Raw genomic sequence first — 21,798 nt, 5'->3', positions numbered from 1 at the left:
TTTTTAAGATGTGTATTGAAATTAGTTTTATTTGTCAATTAAATATTGTTTTAATAATTTTTTTACAACTTTTCGAATTAAATTAAGTAGAACCATATTAATTAATCTCTTTACGCCTTTTTGCACATAACTCTAAGCATGGATGAGGCAAAGCCAAGAATATCTGTCAACAAAGTGCAATATATTGTAATAAAAAGAATATGCATTTGCCCGGGCTCTTGTGTGTTACATTAATTCTACCCACTCATGATGAGTCTTGGCAAGATTCAACCCACATTTATTTCTATTCACTTCTGTCATTAAATTACTTTTCAAAAACTAAATTTCCTATTACTTTTTGCAATACTTGAATTTTAAGTACTCTAAACATTTAATTTTTTAGTCTTCATATGGTGTTAACATGGTTTTTTTTCTATATATTTTTGTAGGCAGATACAAATAAATAGTTAAAACAAACGCATTTGATATACGTAATTTAAAATCATTTTTGCTTTAACGCCTTTCACTTACTAATGAAAAATATTAGTGAGAGCATCGTTTATGAGATTGCAAATGATGATATTCAATTATGATTTTTAACATTTGCTGGGTACATATGTATGCGAATATGTACAATATGTATGTAGATATTTACATATCCCATACATATACATAATTGTGGAATATTTACCAAAACAATCCATTGACTTCAGGAGCTCTTCTATTTTAAGCAATAAATAATGGGCATAATAATATTTTTTATTTAACATTTGATGAGTTAACAATTTTAAATACTGCCTACAACTCAGTAATGTATGCAGTGCCCTGTAGGCACTAATGCTAAGTGAAAATAAATTGTGCTGTCAAAAGTCCACTGTTATTTTTATTATGTATGTATATATAAGTTATTTTACAAAAATAACTAACAATCTAAATCATTTTGAAAACTTTTGTATCCGACTATACGACGAATTAATGATTCAAGCTTGCACTTATGCATATTAACAAAAACAAGAAAAGCGAAGTGATTTAACCATATGAATACACATATATATATGCATGATTCTATTGTACAAGCTTACTTTTGAACATAATGCACTCGCATCCAAACTTCTCGCATTTGTGGTTTAGTATCTTTTTTTAACTTTTTGGTCGTTATGAAGATTAAAAGATCATAAATAGGGGATATCTCAGTGTCATGATTGTTCGCCTATATACATGCATGGTTTAATATTTTTCAGCATGTGTTTGAAGTTCCATGTGATTGCAATAGGTATGTTTGCCAATGTATGTACTATATTAGAGTATATTCTCCGAGAATATCCATGCGCCGGCATTTCAAATTACCGAATTTAGTTGTCATGTTTATGTTGTCATAATGGAATACCATATTTTTCTTTCCATATTTTCTATTCATATATTGAATTGAAATTTGCGATATAAATTAGTATTATTATTATTTTTGCAAACTTAAAACTTTTGACATTTTAGTTGGGTTATTTATTATTAACTACTGACAGTATGCGCCTAATATATGTATGTACATATACATAGTACATATTGCGTATATGTTTTACGCTTTATGCCCTTAACTATTATTTATGTATGTTAATAAATATTAAATTGATTATGTTGGTAATTTTAGGCGACATATGATTTCTGACTATTCATGTTGGAATGTCAAATGGCAACAATTTTGCTAACATCGTGCCATTAGCACTCTCACTTCATTACTCAGACTTGCTTTTCTTCTGAAGAAGCTCCTATGATTTGATGTCTTTGTTCTGCCGTCACTTTGTGAACATTTTTATGCCATTTCATTGCTCACAGTTTTCGCATCCAACTAAAGTTTCGCCATTATGTTTGCATTTATCTATGCTATAATTGTTTCTGATCGAGGTTGCATGTATAGATTTCGGTCAAAGGTCCTTCAGTAATGCGCTTTTAGCATTCTTTAGTTTGTCCAGTCGCTTTAGCAGGTGATTATTTGAAGTTTCCAACTCTTCCAGACGTTCCATGGCCTCACGATTCTAAAGAAAACCATAATTTAGTTGTTATCATTAAAATCATTTTTTACAAAAACAAATAAAAAAAAATACATACAGACGAAAGTAAAAGTAAAGTTAATTAAAAATTCAACATTTTTCGGTTAGTCAGGGAGTAACTTAAGAAAATGCAATGCAATGCCAAACAATTGTCTTAATAATACAAGTTGTAAATTGTCTTAGTAATACAAGTTAAATTAACGGAACCTGTTTTGGAACTTGATGGTGTAGAGTGTAAGCCAAAGCAGTAATGAATTTCTCGATATCTTCCAGAAATAATATTAGAATAAATAATAATAAAACCATACATTCTTATACGTCTTGATTATTTCTCTATGTTGATACTTCCTTGATATTGACTGAGTAAAATAAACATATGAGAAGCACCCTGTCATTCATTCCAGGCATATCTACAAGTATACCATACAGTACAGAGATAAAATTATGACAAAAATTTGTATACAATACGTCACAGTAAGGTGGAGAAAATATCCATATGAGAAAAGGTTAAGCGTTCAACAAAAAATTATCCAATTCAAAGAGAAAATTAATCTCTTTTCAAATTTGAGTCAATATTTTTCGCTCTGATTTGCATAAATGGGGTTATAACAAGTCAGATAGTATCTCAGTTTTATTATCTCCATAATTTTTTTCACAAACATTTTTTTAAAAGGCTCTAACTGTTACGTTTCTAAATTTCGGTCTTTATCTGAAAAAAAAAACGTTTTTGTCTAAACTACATATAGGTAATCATTAAAAATAAGATATTTTCCAAGAGGGAGTCTCAAAGTCTTCAGAAATTATGACTGAAAAAAAAACAAAAAATTTAATTCAAAGAAAAAATCAATCTCTTTTGAGATTTGTTTTCTGTGCCATACATACATATGTAAATAATACAATGTGCACTGCAATAAAAGTAGAGCAAAATATTTACAAACAGGCATGACGTCCGCATAAAATGTATATATGTATGTAAATATATACATAATTGGCGCCTACACCCTTTATTGGGTGTTTGGGCGAGCTGCTTCTCTTATTTGTGAATGTAAACTCATTGAAAATTGAACCTAAAAAAATACTAAACGGACTTCCGGGGAGCTGAACATTTTTGTTTACAAAAATAAAAAGAGAAAGCAGTAACTTTTGCTGTGAATTGAACTTGTGACTATTTTCTTTTAGTGTCATCTTGCGTATTTGTAACGAAGCAATTGAAATATTGATCAACGCTTCAGGCCATTCAAAAAGATGTTCAACGTTATTTTGAAGCGCTTTGATTCATACTCTTTCGGCGTACACTCTTCACAACAGTTAGGACTTTCATAAATCAGTAAATAAATAGTTTAGAGAACAAAGCACATGTACATATATATTATAAATGCATATCTGTACCGTCAAGCCATAAAGTTTTTTATGAAATCATATGTTCTCATTTTAGTAGCAGTGCATTTAAGGGTTTGCCTTTGGCAACTAACAAAACCATTTACTCATATTTATTGGCAATGACATTCATCCCAAAAATGTATAACTAATAATTCCTAAATTAAATTGGAGAAATTTGTATTTATATCAATTAAAATAATATAAAACTATTTAAACACATTAAATTATGTACTTGTCTTCTTACCTCTCTTTGCAATTTTCTCCGCTCAATTTTAAGTTCCGCTTCTGCCTTTTCAGCCGCCTCAGCTGTGCTTTTATAACGTATGACTTGCGTTTCTGAACGTGCCAAACTGGCTTGCAAGCTGGCGATCTCTTGTTCAGCCTTCTGCAGTTTATACTTGTAGTCTGATATTATTTTGTTCGCCTCTCCTATTACCCGAATATAAATAAATAAAAATGTACTATTGACCATCGCATTGACAATGTCACACAATAAATACTTTGTGCCTCGTAGTCCTCATCAGACCCTGATGGTCCGTTAAGCGAATTCGATCGCCCTTTGCCTTGACTCTTGTAGTTCTCTAATGCTTCCTGTAGTTTCTGCACTTCTGCCAAAAGCTGTTGCTTTTCCTCACTGAATTTTTTCAGTCGCACATCTTGGGAAAATATAAAATTAATAATAATAATTAATTGGCGCGTACACTTCTGTTAGGTGTTTGGCCGAGCTCCTCCTCCTATTTGTGGTGTGCGCCTTGATGTTGTTCCACAAATGGAGGGACCTACAGTTTCAAGCCGACTCCGAACGGCAGATATTTTTATGAGGAGCTTTTTCATGGCAGAAATACACTCGGAGGTTTGCCATTGCCTGCCGAGGGGCGACCGCTATTAGAAAAATGTTTTTATTAATTTTGCTTTCACCGAGATTCGAACCAACGACCTCTCTGTGAATTCCGAATGGTAATCACGCACCAACCCATTCGGCTACGGCGGCCGCCGTAGTACAAAGAAATAAGGTCTTTACCAATATTAATACTCACCCAAAGAACCTTGCACTGAACCTAACAGCTGAGCATTCTCTACACTGACTAGAGCACGTTTTGCATCGGTACCCTCTTCATTCTCTATGGCCACAATAACTAAACCCTGATCGGCGATAAGTTTATCGCGTTCAGTGAGTTGACCTTGCACCAGTTTAAGTTCTTCACTTAATTTATCTAAATTTCTTTTCAACGCATTGCAATCACGTGATTTCTCTTTGAATTCTCGCTGAAGTTGCGCATATGATTCTTCCACTTCTTCCAGTTTGTCCTTCAACAGTTGTATTTGATACGTTTGTGAGGCACGTTCATTATCCAATTGCGCATTGGCTATCATTGCCTTCCGAAATCTCTCCTCAACATCCTGCAATTCATTTTAGGTATTAAATAAAAGATACAATTCAATTTTTGTAATAATCCTACCTTAAGCTCATGTCGTATATCTCGCAGGCTGCGTCCTTCCTCTTCCAGTGAATCTTCACTACTGCGTCGTGATGACATTGAGCTAACGCGTGTGCTGTTAAGCACCGCACCCAATGGCGAACTTCCCACACCTGTTGCAAGTCGCGATCGCGATAGTGGATCAATGCCGGATACATTGTGCATGTCAAAAACGCGATCTGCATTTTGTTCCTGTTCCTTTTGTTGGCGTTCTAATTCTCGCATTCGTATTTCACGTGCCTCAGCGCGTGCTTGCCGGCGGGCAGCCAAACGGGCCTCAGCCTATAATTGGAATTAATAATATGTAACTCTTACAAATAAGTAGGTAAATACTTTCAATAGCTTATACAAATAGTTTTGAAAAGCGAACGTAAACATTTAAGGAAAGCCTGTTATAATTTGTAGTTCTTGTTGTAACAGCATAGAACATTCTCAATCAATTTTTAGGGAATGCCGTGCCGTGGCCGAATGGGTTGGTGCGTGACTATCATTCGGAGTTCAGAGAGAGAACGTCGGTTCGAATCTCGGTGAAAGATCAAAAATTAAGAAAAAGTTGTTTCTAATAGCGGTCGCCCTTCGGCAGACAATGACAAACCTCCGAGTGTATTTTTGCCATGGAAAAGCTGCTCATAAAAAATATCTGCCGTTCGGAGTCGGCTTGAAACTGTAGGTCCCTCCATTTGTGGAACAACATCAAGACGCGCACACCACAAATAGGAGGAGGAGCTCGGCCAAACACCCAAAAAGGGTGTACGCGCCAATAATATATATATACTGAAACGACAGTGCTTGGCCGATTATAAATCCAGGTCCTCGAGTAAATGTGCACCGTACTACAGTGGCGGAGCCAAGCGAAGCTATTAGAAAGTCAAATCCGTCTCGCTCGGTAAATGAATTTATTTATAAATTGAATAGAACAGAATAGAATAGCTAAATTATACACAATAATTTGCATAATTCCTAATGTGCCAGACTACATATTAGGCCAATTTTTTTCAGATACAGTAGGTTCTGTTTTTATGCGGTTTTTTTTTTTTAATTATAAAATGCATGTCGACCTATCGGGAATTGTACATATAAACAAGATTCTAAACCAGCTAAGCAAAAACTCATCACAGATTACATAACATCTAAATATCGGAGTTACTGAATATGACCCATGATTCTTTATTTTCTGTGGAGTATCTAAAGTTTAGATTCTAAACACACTTTTAACACATCGGTCAATAAGTCCCGGGCCTGGATAGAAAATATTTTTTTTTTTTTTCAAAATTCTTCTTTATTCATCATCATCCCTTTTGACGATGATACAATCATTCCAACGAGTTTGTAGCTTTTCTCTGCTTGTTTTGTAGAACGATTTATCTTACGCTTCAGTTCTAGCGATAACTTTCTCATTTGATTGATTTCATTTGATTTTTTGCGGTCTGAAAACAGCCAGTAGTCGCTGGGGGCCAGATCTGAACTATACGGCGGGTGGGAAAAAAAATTCGAAACGTAATTCGTCAATTTGACCATCGTTTTCAACGATTTGTGACACGGTGCATTGTCTTGGCGAAAGAGGATTTTTTTATTCTTCATATGGGACCGTTTTTCTGCGATTTTCTCCTTCAATTGTTTTAATATTCAGAGTAATAATCAGAATTAATTGTTTCCATTTTCCAAATAATTATTGAAAATTATACCATCCCAAAATACCGACGCCATAACCTTTCCAGCTGACTGTTGTGCCTTTGGTCGCTTTGGAAAGCTTTCACAGGGTCCAGTCCACTCAGATGACTGCCGTTTCGACTCTGGTGTGTAGTGGTGGATCCATATTTCATCCATTGTCACATATCGACGCAAAAACTCAAGCTTAATAATGTCCAAACAGCGAATTGAATAATCAATTTGTTGTTGTTTTTCTTCCGGCGTGAGCAAACGCGGCACCCATTTCGACAACAGCTTTTCCATACCCAAATGTTCGTGCAAAACAGTGAACGCACTGCCTTTTGATATTTTTAGGATGCCAGCTATCTCTGGCAACTTCACTTTGCGATTGCCCATGATGATCTTAAGCCTTTTTTCAATATTTTCTGGAGTAACTGCCTCATTTGGACGACCAGGACGTTCAGCATCATCGGTGTCTGTACGGCCACGTTTAAAGTCAGCATACCATCGTTTGAGCCATTGCTTTACTTCAACGGTATTTTTTTCATAAGAAAACAATGATAAATCAATACACAATATTGCTTTGAATGCATTGTTTTTAAAAATAGCAAAAGTAGCGTCACTTAAAGCACTGTAACTTGGTAAATAATAAACCGAATGTCTTGAAATTTTGACAGTATACCTTTAGAACTTAGCACTATTAAATAACAAAATCGATATGCTTTTAGTGGCGCCATCTTGAGGTCAGGCCCGGGACATATTGACCGATGTGTTAAGTGCCTAAGAGGGTTAAAATTTTATTGATTGATATTTGCTCGGTACGTAAAGCTGGCGCAAAAAAGGGACGATCACCGTCCCTATGTCAGCAAAAATCTATAACTACCTAAGTTGCATATAGAAAAAACAAAAAAAACGTTTCTCTGTAATTGCACATTTTAGGTGGTTTACTAAAATAAAAAAGTATCTCTTTAAAGGTCTAAGAAGTGCATCAGTAGAAATTGTAGGGGTTTCCAATAAGAGGTGTTACTTTGATATTCAAAGAAAAATGCTTTGTTTTAAAATAAATGATCGATGTTTATTTCATTTTAAAGAGGAAGGTATGCCGTTAATAGTGGAAAATAACATCAGGCAAATGACCACCACGACCACGCTTACAGGACAATATCCTTTTTATGAAATTTTCCATAACCGAATTGCAAAAAGGCTGCCCTATGTCCTCGATAGCCTCACGAATTCCATCTTTGAGGTCTTGAATCGACCCTGGGCTGTCGGTGTAGACCTTCTCTGCCACGTGGCCCCAAAGAAAAAAGGCACAGGGTGGTAAATTAAAAGATCTCGGTGGCGAATTGTAATCACGACTTCGAGAGATAACACGATCCGAAAACTTTTCCCGTAAAAGATCAATGGTTTCGTTGCTTGTGTGGCACGTAGCGCCGTCTTGTTGAAAATAAACATTGTTCAGATCAATACCATCCAATTCCAGCCATAAAAAATCGTTAATCAATTCTCGATAACACAATCCATTCCAAAATAACACCTGTTATTGGAAAACCCTTTACTTGTATATATAATTGGCGCTTACACCCTATTTATGGTGTCCGGCTTGATGTTTTTCTACCAATGAAGAAACTTACAGTTTTATGACGCCTCTGAACTAGGGGTGGGACTATTCGAATAAAAATTATTCGAATAATAAAATCTTTTATTCGAGAGGTATTCGTAATTCGAATAATATTTATTCGTTTATTCGAATAATGCTATTCGAATACCTCACTATTCGAATACCTCACTATTCGAATACCTTACTATTCGAATACCTTACTATTCGAATACATCACTATTCGAATACTTCACTATTCGAATATTTTTGGTAAATATTTATTTAGATTAGCGGACTACTAATCGGTTTATGTACAAGTGCATGCACAATGAGAAGGGCCAATGTAATTTTTATATTTTTAAAAGCATTTTCTCCCTGATGTAAATGAATATATAGTGAGGTATTCGAATAGTAAGGTATTCGAATAGTGAGGTATTCGAATAGTAAACTATTCGAATAGTGAGGTATTCGAATAGTAAGGTATTCGAACAATTAACTATTCGAATTATTTGAAACGAATAGTATTATTCGTTTTATTCGAATAATGTTTATTCGAATATTATTCGAAAATAATCCCACCCCTACTCTGAACGGCAGATGGTTTTTTCGAGGATATTTTTTCCATGGCAGAAGTACACTCAGAGGTTTGTCATTGACTGCCAAGGGGTGACTGCTATTAGAAAAAACTTTTTTCGATCATTTGGTGTTTCGGGCCCGGGTGTTCGCACCCAGCTACTACCCATTCGCCTACGGATACTGATTAAATATATGCACAAAACAAAATTACTTTCATAAAATGCGTGTCATTTAAATATAAAATATGAGCTTTTAAAAAATGTTTAATGGTTTATATGTATTATTGAAAGAACAAAAGTCCAGTAATATACAAATAGCTGAAATTGTCGGAATACTGAAGCTTCCTATAGAATGTTAACTAAAAAAATATCGACGTAAATATTAAATACATACATAAATCACGTTAAGAAATTCCTATTTAGTAACTCAGAAGGGCTTGAGATGTAAAATGAGTTATTTTTAATTAATAACAACATTTATGATTCATCAGAAAATACTGTGTATTCTAGAATACGGGTCTCGTATGCTTTTAAAAGTTTTATTTCGTTTTTGCATATAGTATAAGTAGTAAGCATATTGACGTTTATTTTATTAAGCCACCATATGCACATATGTACGTGACGCCAGTGACACGTTAAGCAAACTCACTCACTTGAAAATTGCGTCATCATTAGATATGTACATACATATGTAAGTAAACAACTGCGTCAAAAAAAAAAAGCTCCGAAAAAACGAATCTAAGCGTCGTTTTGAATATTTTTGCGTAACGTTTGTCAGTTGGCATTAATAGGAATCCGTATATAGTAATTACATATAAACATTTCTGATTCACGTTTGTTGAAGAAAAGGTGATTGCCCAAAATTCGCTAACTATTCGATTTTCATGTTCCCAACACTTCATCAACGGGAAAATCAAATTCATTCAAATTCGTCCTTCGTGGTACCATCGCGAAGAGAAGGGAAAGCGGGGAAATAGGAATAGGTGAGGAGTGTGAAAGACGATGACCATTTGTGATTGTGTTAACCGCTTCATACTACTGCCAAGTCTTACCTACAATATTCGAGAGCAGACGCTTTGTTAGCTTTAGAAATTTCCTCGAATCTCTCCTATCTACGCATAGCCAGAAGCGCCCACTGAGTTTCCGCGAAGTTCTTGACAGTTGTTATTCAAGTGAGCAGCGAATCAATTGCTTTCCATCCAATTTCGAGCCATTTATGAACAGGTTCAATAAGGCCTGCGTCCAATGGTTCTAACCCGCCCATCCTTCGCTTGCGGGGATTTGGATGAAATTTGAATGGCAACTATGCACCAAAAACATAATTGAAAAAACTCTGTGAATCTGCTAGGCGAGCACTGTTAAGCTTCCATTTCCAAATTTACAGTTACTACTGCCGAAAAGCTGTTTTAATTGCATGCGGATACTTGTTGAAAATAATGCAAAAGAGTGATTAATTGTAACTAATAATTTTTAAAGTCGAATCCATTAGATCCGTCTAAAATAAATACATATTTAGTTTTGTAGGGAAAGTAAAAAGTTCTGAATGTTTTTCCTTATATGTCGTTAGTGAGTTCTGTTTTGTTCACCGATGATCATTTTGATGATATGTGGGCCGCAGTTGAGGAGGCTTGGTACTCGATGGAAAGATGCCACCAGCTTGTAGAAAGCATGGAGCGACGGCTTGAAGAAGTAATCAAAAACGGTGGATATAGTACAAAGTACTAATCTGGTAAAACAATATTATTACTTAACTATCTGATTTGTTTACTATTTCTGCTTTTATTTGGAATTTTTTAGGATGTGCTATTTATGTGCCCAGGAGATTTCAACGTTCGTAAATTAAATCAGAACTGAAATTCTTTTTGACCATTTTTTTGTTTTAAACTGGAGGTAAATAAGTTGTTTATTTTTTATGTTGCTTTTTTCCAGTAAAATGTGATTTGGACTGCGCGAATAAAATTAAGTTTGGGACAGACCGAATTTAGCACTTCTTTACTTGTTTTCAAGCGTTTTTTCAAAAGCTCTTTCATTTTTTCCGTGTTAAAATTTTGAGATTGAAGTAAAAGTTTTTATGTTACGAGAAAAAAATTAAAAGAAATTTTGCATAATATGTAAGAATTTTCTCATTTTTTTTGTGATTTGATTGCAAAAGAGGATGAGCAGCGAGTTTTAGGCATCCTTCTCAAGTATTTGACCAATTCTATTTATAGTTTTGCGTAACTTTAAGTTTTACGTTAGACTAAGAGTGTACCGAAATTTTGAGAAGTTTTTAAAACAAGTTAACTACATAATTTTGGGCTTCGCATCATGAAGTCTTACCCTAAATGAGTATTCACACGTTTATGTGCACTAATCAATGCAAATGCTTACAATACGATTGGCTTCTCCCAGGAACTGAACAATCAATTCATCTTCAGGCTCATCAGCATAATAATAACCTTCATCATTACGAGAGTTGTTGTTGCCAACACCAACACCAGCAACATCATTGCTAACTTCTGTCTGTGTTGTCGAATTACGTCTCAACAATTGGTTAGGCTCAGCATCAACATCAACTATTTGCCGTGGTGTTATAGGACAGTATGAGTCAACAGCACTTATTGTTGTTTTCGCTTCGTCAGTGAGCCGCAGATCCAAGTTAGGCGGTGTGAATTTGTGCTTATCACTTGCAGCGGTAGTCGCATTATCAGCACTTGCAATTGGCACACAATCACTGTCGACGCACGCAATGGTGGTTGGCGAAGTTACGATGTTATGAGAATGTGTATCGTCTGTAATATCAATAAGAGGAGTTGCGCTGATATTACTTGTTTCTTCTCCCTTCTCATTGTGAGAGTCGCGTATGATTGGAAGACGTTGATTGCAATTTTTTTGACAGTTCTCATTTGTAACATTGCTGTTGGTGTCGTCGTTTTCATCGCTGGCATTCAACTCGTCTAACAGGTCGGTTTCGCTATAGTCGAATCCCTCCTCGATGACTTCATCATTACTGCTAATACTTGTAGAATTTTTGTTTAAGCTATGAACGTTGTTGTTATGGTGTTTTTCCTTATTGAATGAGTCTGAAGCCACGCAATTATCATTAATTTCTGTGCTATTATGAATTAGTTCTGTGCCAACACTACACAGGACGACATTGCTGTTCTGAGTATCTGACATTTTGTTGGAGCTCCGGTAAGTTTTTTTTTTTTTAATTTTGTTTTATCGCGTTTATTATAATTTTGTTTTTAATAGGCTTCTTAACACATTGAAACTGGTTGGCCCTTGAGCTAAATTTTGTATGTTTTTCGTGTATTTGTTATGTCGTGCCAGCTTGCGCGACGAACTGGCTTGGTTAGCTTATTTACAAATCTTCAAAAAATCGCTTTGACTTATATAATATTTAACACCGATTGCGAAAACTACAAAGCCATTTGTAAATTTCTTCCCAAATCCTTTATTTGTTAATTTTTGTTTGTTTGTTATTTTTCGTCTCTTGGAATGCGATAAGAAATTGTGTGGTCTTTGGTTGTCTACACGAAAGCACACGGGCAAGAAAATACAAGCGCGTTACTCACTTTACCAACGGCTGGCAATATACTGAAGACTCGCTTCATTGGCTCTAAAATGTGCGAGCTCTCAGCACGAAGACGCGTTGTGTCGATGGCGATTAGCAGAAGCTAAAGCTCAATCTAAACCAAACAACAACGGTGACAGCAATATTATCCAAAATGGCAAATAAAAATGGGGATATGAAGTTGACGATGACAAACTGGGGTAAAAAATATACAATATTTGAATAAAAAACAATTATCGTTTGAGGAGAGAGCCGCGTGTTCGTTTACTGATCGATTGCTTGAGAAGTTGACTTACCGATTTTGTTAGCGATGGACGCAGAGAAAAGAGAGTGACGAGGCTAAAGTGGCAAGTAGTGAGGTATTGGGCAACTTCAGTCGGTAACCGTGCGTACCTACCTATGTATGTATGTGTGTACGAGTACGAGCGTTAAGGTGATCCAAACATAAATTATTATGTGTACGATCATTATTGGTGCTAAGCTAAATTACGTTTAGAAAAACATTTAAAAAACGATGAAAAGTCGACTTGAAAATCAATGGAATCCACTATAAAACAACAAAAAATGTGAACAATAAAACATGCGCAGAGCCCATGAAAATAACCAAACAAAATTGATTCAGTTAAATTAGTTACCGAAATGATTGTGGGCATAGATATACGGCATAACAATATTGAGCCACTTGTGCGTTAATATAGAGTAAAACATTGCATTTTCTCACTAAAAACCATTTAGAATGCATAGGTCATAAAAGTTTTGTTACATTTTTTTAATCATATTTTATCCGGAAAACGATTCCCACTATGGACTAAGAATCGAATCTCTGTAGGTAATTCCAAATTTCTAGAGCCAAAAAAATTAGACACCTATTTTGAAAATTACTATTGAATTCACTTTTCCGTAAATTTAGTATAAAATATTTACAGATCGATATTATTTTATCTCCCCCTTTTATTTTCATGCACAAATGTCAGAATGATAAACCATGTTATTTTGAAATAATTTAAACTATTTTTATAGGGACCCTGAGAACCCTAAAAAATTAAGAAATAAAAATAAAAAACCAAAAAATAAAAATATAAAAAAACATATTCTCTACAATAAAGTTTAAATAATTATTTTTTAGGATCAACAAAACAAAAAGTTTTTGCTTGAGCTATTCTACTGGCAGCTGTAGAGTTCATTTTAATTATTGTTTTTACAAATATATAGTTCAACTACTAAACTATAATAGTATCAAACTTTGTACAAAATTTATAAAATTTTCATCAAAATTTTTACTCAGAATCTTTAGGTAAAATTCGTGTTTACAGTTTTATTGCTCAGTAAATTTTTATATAATGAAGTGCAGGTTTTAAGTGGCTCACAGACCACGTTGATTTTTGGCAAGTTTTTTGGTGTTGGGTGTTATGGAGGAAATGCGCAAGACCGCTATCAAAAACTTATTATTTACAATTTGCAAAAAAGGTTGTTGTTGTTGCAACCACATAAGCATACCCCATATATATTTGGAGAATGATGCTGGAGTGACAGTGCTTGGCCAAATATGAATTCGAATCGCTTTGGTAACGTAAACGTAGGAACAAAAAATTTCAATATCCCTGGTTATATAACTGTAATTAAAACACCAAGAAAACCAAAACCTTACAAATCACATATAATTAATAACTAATAGAGAAAAATTACTCAAATTTAGAATATAGTATTTATGAACTTCAAATATTATATATAGCTAGAAAGTATGTTGGAGTAAATGGTCACTCAATGAAATTTGATCTTAAATGCATGATTCTACCCTATTCACTTTTTACTATATCATCTGTTCGTACTAACCCAGTTCTTTACTTGTTTCTACTCTAATAATAATTTTTGTTTACAGTTTCCTGAAGCTCTTCGCATACAAATATCTGAACCCTCAAGATAAGACAAATTAATTAATCTATTGTAATATAATTTTGAACTACCCTAGTGTACGTGTACATACCCAGCTGAATGCAGCTAGTGTACCTGAATCTCTTGCGTATATACTACGTATGTATGTATATATGCACTTATATGTATCTACATATGTAGGTAGGTAGGCAGGTATGAATGTTGCTCATAAGTTAACAGCTTGACGCTAAATAACCTTTGTTTTACTAATATTGCTATTTGTCTTTTCTTTAATATTCTACAAAAAATTAGTAAATAAATTTGTAGAAACCGAGAAAAAACCGCCTATTCTGCATGTTGTGATGTTTTCTTACAAAATATGTACTTATGGGTAATCATAACGGTATTTATTGGAAGAGTATTCATACTGAAAAGAGAGAAAAACGCAAAAGAATAACTAAGATATTTTAATGTTACCTTTTTTTATATTGATTATAATCTTATCTATTTCTGGCAATATTTGCACAATGAATGTTGTCGAATTATCACTTTCACAGCAAATAACTAAGCAGCAACTTTAAGATATATTTTCAGTTTTTCATCAAATCAAATATTTAGGTACATTCTACTTAGTTTTTATATAAAAGAAACATACATATACATATACCTATATTTAATAAAAATAAAAATGCTTATATAATCAACAAGCCTATCTTTACAACAAGAACTTGTCTGCACTACCGGCATGACCTCAAATCATATCCGGCCATGAATTGTCGCCACAGTAGCAAACATTTCGAATACATTTTTGAATACTGAATATATATACATATATATATATATATATATATATATATAATTGGCGCGTACACCCTTTTTGGGTGTTTGGCCGAGCTCCTCCTCTTATTTGTGGTGTGCGTCTTGATGTTATTCCACAAATGGAGGTGCCCGAGTTTCAAACCGACTCCGAACGGCAGATATTTTTATGAGGAGCTTTTTCATGGCAGAAATACACTCGGAGGTTTGCCGTTGCCTGCCGAGGGGCGACCGCTATTAGAAAAATGTTTTTCTTAATTTTGGTGTTTCACTGAGATTCGAACCTACGTTCTCTCTGTGAATTCCGAATGGTAGTCACGCACCAAGCCATTCGGCTATGGCGGCCAATTGCTAATGTTTATTTCTACTCTTTCCCTTAAAGTATGGAACGATCCTACAAGATCGCACACAAGTTAATACGGTCACCTTTTTAACGCACTGAGTGGATATTCTGGCATTAGATCCATGTCAAACACTCCAACCCTTATTTACGTACATACATATCCATATATAATTAAGTATATACAGTATTGGTCAAAACTAAAGCACCCACCTTATATAGAATTTCAAATAGTGCTAAATAATCCAATGTGACCAATTTGGATTTAGTCTATATTTTTCAATCAAAATAAGGTTTGAGGATAAAGCTATTCATTATTTTTGCGCAAATAGTTTAAAACTGTTTTATGGTCGATCTTTAGCACCAGAGCGATGTTACGACTACTAACATGCCGTTCAACTTCGATTATTTCTATGGACATTATCGATAAACGTCTGAACGGAATCGTATCGGCACCATAAACATCATTCACTATTTTAGTATTTTCGTCTTTATCACAGTAAAACTTTAAAATATACCGAATGTTCTCTTTTTTTACTTCCATTGTTAACACCCTGTAACTCACAATTGAATGGAACAATAAACATAAACTTAAATTGAAAAAATAATGGATTTAGGCAAAAAAGTATTGGCACATTGCTATAACTTTTTTTCTAATGAAAGTATAAAAAAATAAAAAACAGTATTCTCTAAATATATTCATTTATTACGTATCTGATGTGAATTTGTGCCTTATTTTACCATTCAAGGTTGAGCTTGTAAACCTAAGTCGAAATTATTATTTTTTTGTTCAGATACGGGCAGTACATATATTAGACATTAAACGATATTCATTGGGAGTCTTTTACCGTCTTTCTAAACTCCCAGCATCCCAATGCAGTTTTCGGAGTCCAACCACCACCCATAGCAGACGAAGAGTTTCAACTGTAGAATATTGTAGTAGGTTAAACTCCTACTTATCCAGAATGGACCCCGAAATACTCAAAATATGTCCGGCATGTGAAGGTACCTTGCATGATACTAACCCCGTATTTATATAACCTCTCAAACTCACTCACTTCTCCCTCTAGACCTAACCCCACGAAACAGCGCACTTTCTGGGTATACCGTTAGATGAGTTAGACGATGACGTTCTGTGACTACACCAAATTGACAGGACCTAGTGAACTGCTAGAACAACAGCAGTCAGTGCTTCCCAGTGTAGGGATATATTTTTATTACATTTTGCACACTTTCAACCGGGATATTTTGAAAAGCAGTGAGATGATATTTAACCCTAGAGGGCTCGCCCTATGAATGTTTTTTCGCCTGAAAATGATTGCCTAAGTTTATTCAAGTATTATTTTTGCCTAGAACTGCAAAATTTCTCTCAATTTCAATGTCACTTTTCTCATAGTGTACCTCCCTTTTTGTTCTTATAAAATAATTTAAAGTTGAGACAACTCTTCATGGCAAAAAACAAAACAAAATCGTTTTAAATATGTGGGGCAAATTGCTTTGCACGCGATCACTCACTTTTCACAAAATACCGCGAATACTTTACGATTAATTAGCCCTCGTATATTTAAAGACAGTCTTCCTTTACAATTTTAACTTTTGGAATAATTATTTTCTTTAATATTTGATTGTTGTTGTTACGCGAGCTTACTAAGGCCTGTTTAGAGCGGTTAATCATCATTGATGCTGTTGTTGTAACAACAATGCTTTATCCTCCTCTGTTAAGAATTTCGACCGACGAGTGGCGACCACACATGTAATTTGCAGACCACCTCTTTAGTCCCGATTAGTCATCTATTAATGAAAAATAATATCGTTCAAATGACTGCCACGACTGGCTTTACAGGAGGCCATTCGATCAACCCAATTTTTAAGCACATTATCGATTGTTTGGGCTCCAATTTCATGAATGGCAACTTCGATTTCGTGTTTTAAAGTATCAATCGTCTCTGGATGGTTCGCATAGCATTTGTCCTTAACGGCTCCCCACAAAAAATAGTCCAACGGGCTTAAATCACAGCTCCGAGGCGGCCAATTGATATCGGAATTTTGGCTGATTATTCGGTTTTCAAAAACGGTAGCCAATAGTTCGAGTGTAACTTTGGCAGTGTGACAAGTTGCACCGTCCTGTTGAAACCAAATGTCGTCCATGTCATCCTCTTCAATTTTTGGAAACAACTCGTTGAGCATGTTACGGTAACGCTCGCCATTTACTGTCACCGCGGAAGAAGAAGAAGACTCACCACTTTGGAAATAGGTTTTCAATATTTCCCAATTTCGTTCAAGCGTACAGTAAATTATGAACACATTTGACATGTCATTTGTGTTACCATTCTCAAAAAATAGGTGGTTCAAAAAGCAAACGCCATATGGCCCACCCTGTAGTAGCTAAATCATCTAGTGAAATGGCTAAATGTTGTTAGTAACTAGTTATTAATTGTTTTCGTCGATGTCATCTAACGGTAGGCCCAGAATAGCAAAACAAAAAAAGGGAGAGAGGTGTTAGCAAAGAGGGTTTAAGCGGTCATATGAATAAACACATAAAGGAGAGGCGTATTCCACTCTTCTGTTTTGATAAAATCTTGATCCTTATAACCTTCGACAATCCGGTCCGGGGAACCGAACGCTGGTGGTTATTTGGGAACCAGCTTGAAATCCAACGAAGAATCTTTCTTGCCAACAAGTGCTACTTCGGACAAAGTCGGCAATTAAATAATTATAAGGCGATCATCATTCCCGTCCTATTGTATAGCGTAGAAGCTTGGACGATGACAACATCCGATGAGGTGTCTCTTGGAGTGTTTGAGAGAAAGAATCGTCCGAATGGATACAAACGCTCCGGCTCTGAAAGTATTGGATGCGGTACCACTTGGTAGTAGCAGAGGAAGAGGAAGGCCTTCTCTACGTTAAAAATATCAGGTGGAGACTTGGCTTCACTAGGTGTTTCCAACTGGCACCGATTATCACTTCTACGTTACTGGAATGACTCGGGTTTTTCCCGACCAAGGGCTGCCGCCCCAGTACACTAGCCCTGTCTAGTGTATCGTATATCACCAGAAAGAAACTACTGGCGCGCTTTGTTATACTCGACCAAAATCGTGTAAAGGGTTATCGCCCCAATTAAGAAGAAGAGGATTATTATAATCTCTATTTTATAAAAGATATGACTGCAGTACCAGAAACAGAGGATCACGCCATAGTTCCACCTATTCAATGCTTAATATGTAACTATCTAACTTGAAGGTGGGTGCATGTATTTGCATTCATCGTGCACATTCTGTAAAATTTCGAGCCTTTATTAAGAAAAACTCTTTTGCCATTTCTCTACGGCTCACAAGCTCATTGTATTTGAGTTAAAGTGCGACTAAATACCAAAATTTTGCTAAAATAATCAATTCATGGCAAATAAATTGTTGGCAGTACTCAGCGTTTCTTTGCAGGCAAGGTTTTCCGCTGGCATATTGCTCCTTAAATTGTTTTAAGGACTTTCCTTCGAATTTTCCTATCATTCACACTCAAGTTTTTACTGGCAATGTGTGCGTGCGCAAAATAGGGTGTGAGTTTCTGTGCAAATAAAGCACATTTTTTATTTTAAATTTAATATAATATATCCCAGAATATACTATACCAATGTTTTATACAGAATGGTTCGCTTAACGGACTCTTGTGTAAAAATAGTATTCGTTCCGGAAATTCAGTTGAGTGTCTCGAACACTGCACTAAGGGTGCTCACAACACACGTATTCGTGCCACCGGCACATCCCATATTTATATCATACGACTTTACCAACATTCCAAGCAAATCAACAATTTTATAACTCTTCACTCTTCATAGCCATGGGATAAACTATACTGGAACGTACATATATGGAACAAACTTGCATTAATTTTTATATATTATTCATATACATGATGCATTTGCAATTTGCTCATTTCATTATTTGTTTCGTAATCGGAGCACCGGCTTAAACGAGCCTTGTGGATGCGACCATCTGGCGCTGATAAGATTTATTTAATTTACTTACCTCTTTTGCGATTTGGTCCAACGCCTGATCTTCAGCATTTATGCGAGAATTGCATCGACGACGACCAACAGCTCCACTGCTGTCCATAATCTCAAAACCCTGGTATTTTACTGTTATACCAGTAAAGGAGTTAACCTAAAAAAATATTTTATTTTATATGTATATTATATGGATCTCCTCTACTTTTCTTATATATAATAATAATAATAAATATATTTCGTGATAAACATACGTGTGTAGGTATATACATACATACTTTTAAGGCATTTATATAGCAAGAAGAGTTATTGGCAATAGTAAAGTTAATTTAAGCAACGCAATGTGGTTAATTGAATTGGAAATTGTATTGAAAACAGTCAAATTTGCAACAATTAGCTGATCAGAGTGTAGTCTATTTTGAAGCTTTTTATGGGTTTCAATGTGACCAAGTGCACTGACAACGACATTTGTGACATTTTTAGCAACGTCCATACCTGTATTGGCATACATTTACATATATATATATATATATATATATATATATATAATTAGCGCGTATACCCTTTTTGGGTGTTTGGCCGAGCTCCTCCTCCTATTTGTGTTGTGCGTCTTGATGTTATTCCACAAATGGAGGGACCTACAGTTTCAAGCCGACTCCGAACGGCAGATATTTTTATGAGGAGCTTTTTCATGACAGAAATACACCCGGAGGTGTGCCATTGACTGCCGAGGGGCGACCGCCAATAGAAAAATGTTTTTCTTAATTTTGGAGTTTCGCCGAGATTCGAACCAACGTTCTCTCTGTGAGAGTCGCGTACCAACCCATTCGGATACGGCGCCCGCCATACATTTACAAGTTAACTAAACACGAGACTCAAGGATATAAGCTGGTCAATCAGGGTGTTTTAGTAAAATTCTCTATATAAACGCAAGTATATACATACATACGCATGTTCATATAAGGCGGCTTATGAAGTCCTTTGGGAGAAATAATATGTCGAAGATTTAAATATATGCACATATTTTTTTCTTTCTTAATTTTGGAAAATAGTAGTTTAAGTAAAAGCGTACAGATGGACACAATGTTATATCATTAACTAGCTTTTCTCCAACAAAGAAAAATTAAACGAGATTAACGAGCAGAACATCGCCTACTAAGGTGGTGGCCAACACCTTTTCTTTGAGTGACTACGTTAAGCTCCCATAGGACTTTCGAATGCCGACATATGAACCCGAAAACCGGAAGAACAAAATGCACTGCTTGTAGAATATATTCTCAATTAAATGAAGATTATGTTTTCACTTTTTTATGATTGCTTCAACTTGCTCCTCATTTATGTTCGCTTTCAACTATAATCGTCACTGCGCCCCCTCCCAATTCCCTTTAATTCTTTCCTTCTTTGTACTACCCGTCCATTCGCAATCTATCACTTCGACGTCACTCACTCGGTCAATATCTATCATTGCACACTGCCGACAATGCAACTAAAAAGTCCATGCCAATAGATATAAGCACACATTTAACTTACAAGCCAAGGCTGCTGCTGCTAAATTTAAAGTTTTAAGTATTTCGCTTTATTTATGTGTTTTCTTTCCGGAATTTGTCGGTCGGGTTTTTGGTTTTTGGTTTTTTGACACACACACACTGACAGCAACACCAAAGCTGATTTCCAGTGTTGTAGGTGCCCATAATTGACAGACAGTGTTGCCAAAACCTAATGAAAACATTGTGATGCCATACTTTATCAGAATAATTCTATCCGCGCTAAGTAAATTCGTGTTGTTATGAAAAATAGTCAAAAAGTAATCAAAGCCAAAACCGGAACTGTTTGAAATCAGATAGTATTTTGTTTAGCGATTAGTCCAAAAACTCTTGTGCAATAAATCTCAACGAAGATGAACAAATTTTTCCCTCCACCACCAATTCCGTGATTTGACCTGCTCGTCACTTGTTCGGTTTTCGGTGGCGCCGGACCATTTCAGTGATCCGAGGAATAAATTATGAAAAGAGGAAATCAACATTCTCTACATTCCCATGTGAGAGGGACAAATGCTGGCGTTAATTGGGATTAACAAATTAATTCAAAGTTATCTCTGGGATTAAGTGCAACGAATGCGGATTGACAACCAGACTCAATTCTAATAATTTAAGCGGATTAGGGGAATTTTCGATGGCAACTTGAATGAATCTTTTAAAGAGAACTGGATGCAATGCTAGTTTGCACTAACACGTTCGAAATTAAATTAATTGTTTTGATATATCGAAGCAGTTTGAGAAATTGCATTGTAAGATATTTTAAATAAATAATTACTTCCTAGTATCAGAGCAGCTAATGCGCGTATTTATTGCCTGCAGTGCATCTTTTACAGACAAAACTAAAAATAAGCAATTCAGCTATTCATTATTTATTCAGCGTAACTACCGTCTGTCACACTACAATTTTAAACAGGATTAACGCCACCGTCTGTATAGGCTATAACACATCAGTACTGGACCGAACGACAG

At 35.2% G+C, this 21,798-nt stretch overlaps 1 protein-coding gene across 4 annotated transcripts; it reads right to left on the bottom strand.

Annotated features, from left to right (window-relative positions):
- On the bottom strand, positions 1-20,961 carry LOC128858649 (leucine-rich repeat flightless-interacting protein 2). Of its 4 annotated transcripts, none has more exons than XM_054095088.1 (7): positions 20,822-20,961; positions 19,314-19,448; positions 4,865-5,164; positions 4,442-4,805; positions 3,905-4,060; positions 3,649-3,833; positions 1-2,009 (listed from the first exon to the last, which is right to left on the bottom strand). In XM_054095088.1, exons 2-7 carry the CDS (start codon positions 19,398-19,400, stop codon positions 1,899-1,901), a joined length of 1,203 nt encoding a protein of 400 aa, XP_053951063.1. In that variant the 5' UTR covers positions 19,401-19,448; positions 20,822-20,961; the 3' UTR covers positions 1-1,898. The 4 variants fall into 4 exon arrangements, 3 of the variants coding, with proteins under 3 accessions (XP_053951063.1, XP_053951064.1, XP_053951062.1); XM_054095089.1 differs by lacking the exon at positions 20,822-20,961 and adding an exon at positions 20,596-20,681; XR_008454043.1 differs by lacking the exons at positions 19,314-19,448; positions 20,822-20,961 and adding exons at positions 3,414-3,559; positions 11,078-11,946 and having other exon boundaries at positions 1,919-2,009.
- Positions 20,962-21,798: the final 837 nt, after the last annotated feature.

This window comes from Anastrepha ludens, chromosome 3 (genome assembly GCF_028408465.1).
Source record: "Anastrepha ludens isolate Willacy chromosome 3, idAnaLude1.1, whole genome shotgun sequence".
Classification (NCBI taxonomy): Eukaryota; Metazoa; Arthropoda; class Insecta; order Diptera; family Tephritidae; genus Anastrepha; species Anastrepha ludens.
This window is presented reverse-complemented; position numbering and strand designations above follow the sequence as displayed.

Bases quoted from the DNA above. Each gene is read 5' to 3' on its own strand.
- LOC128858649 (XM_054095087.1), bottom strand. From the start codon at position 11,866: ATGTCAGATACTCAGAACAGCAATGTCGTCCTGTGTAGTGTTGGCACA. The intron at 4,061-4,441 runs GTGAGTATTAAT...TATTTTCCCAAG, and splicing joins TTCAGTGCAAGGTTCTTTGG to ATGTGCGACTGAAAAAATTC. The intron at 2,010-3,648 runs GTAAGAAGACAA...GGTTTTCTTTAG, and splicing joins GGAGAAAATTGCAAAGAGAG to AATCGTGAGGCCATGGAACG.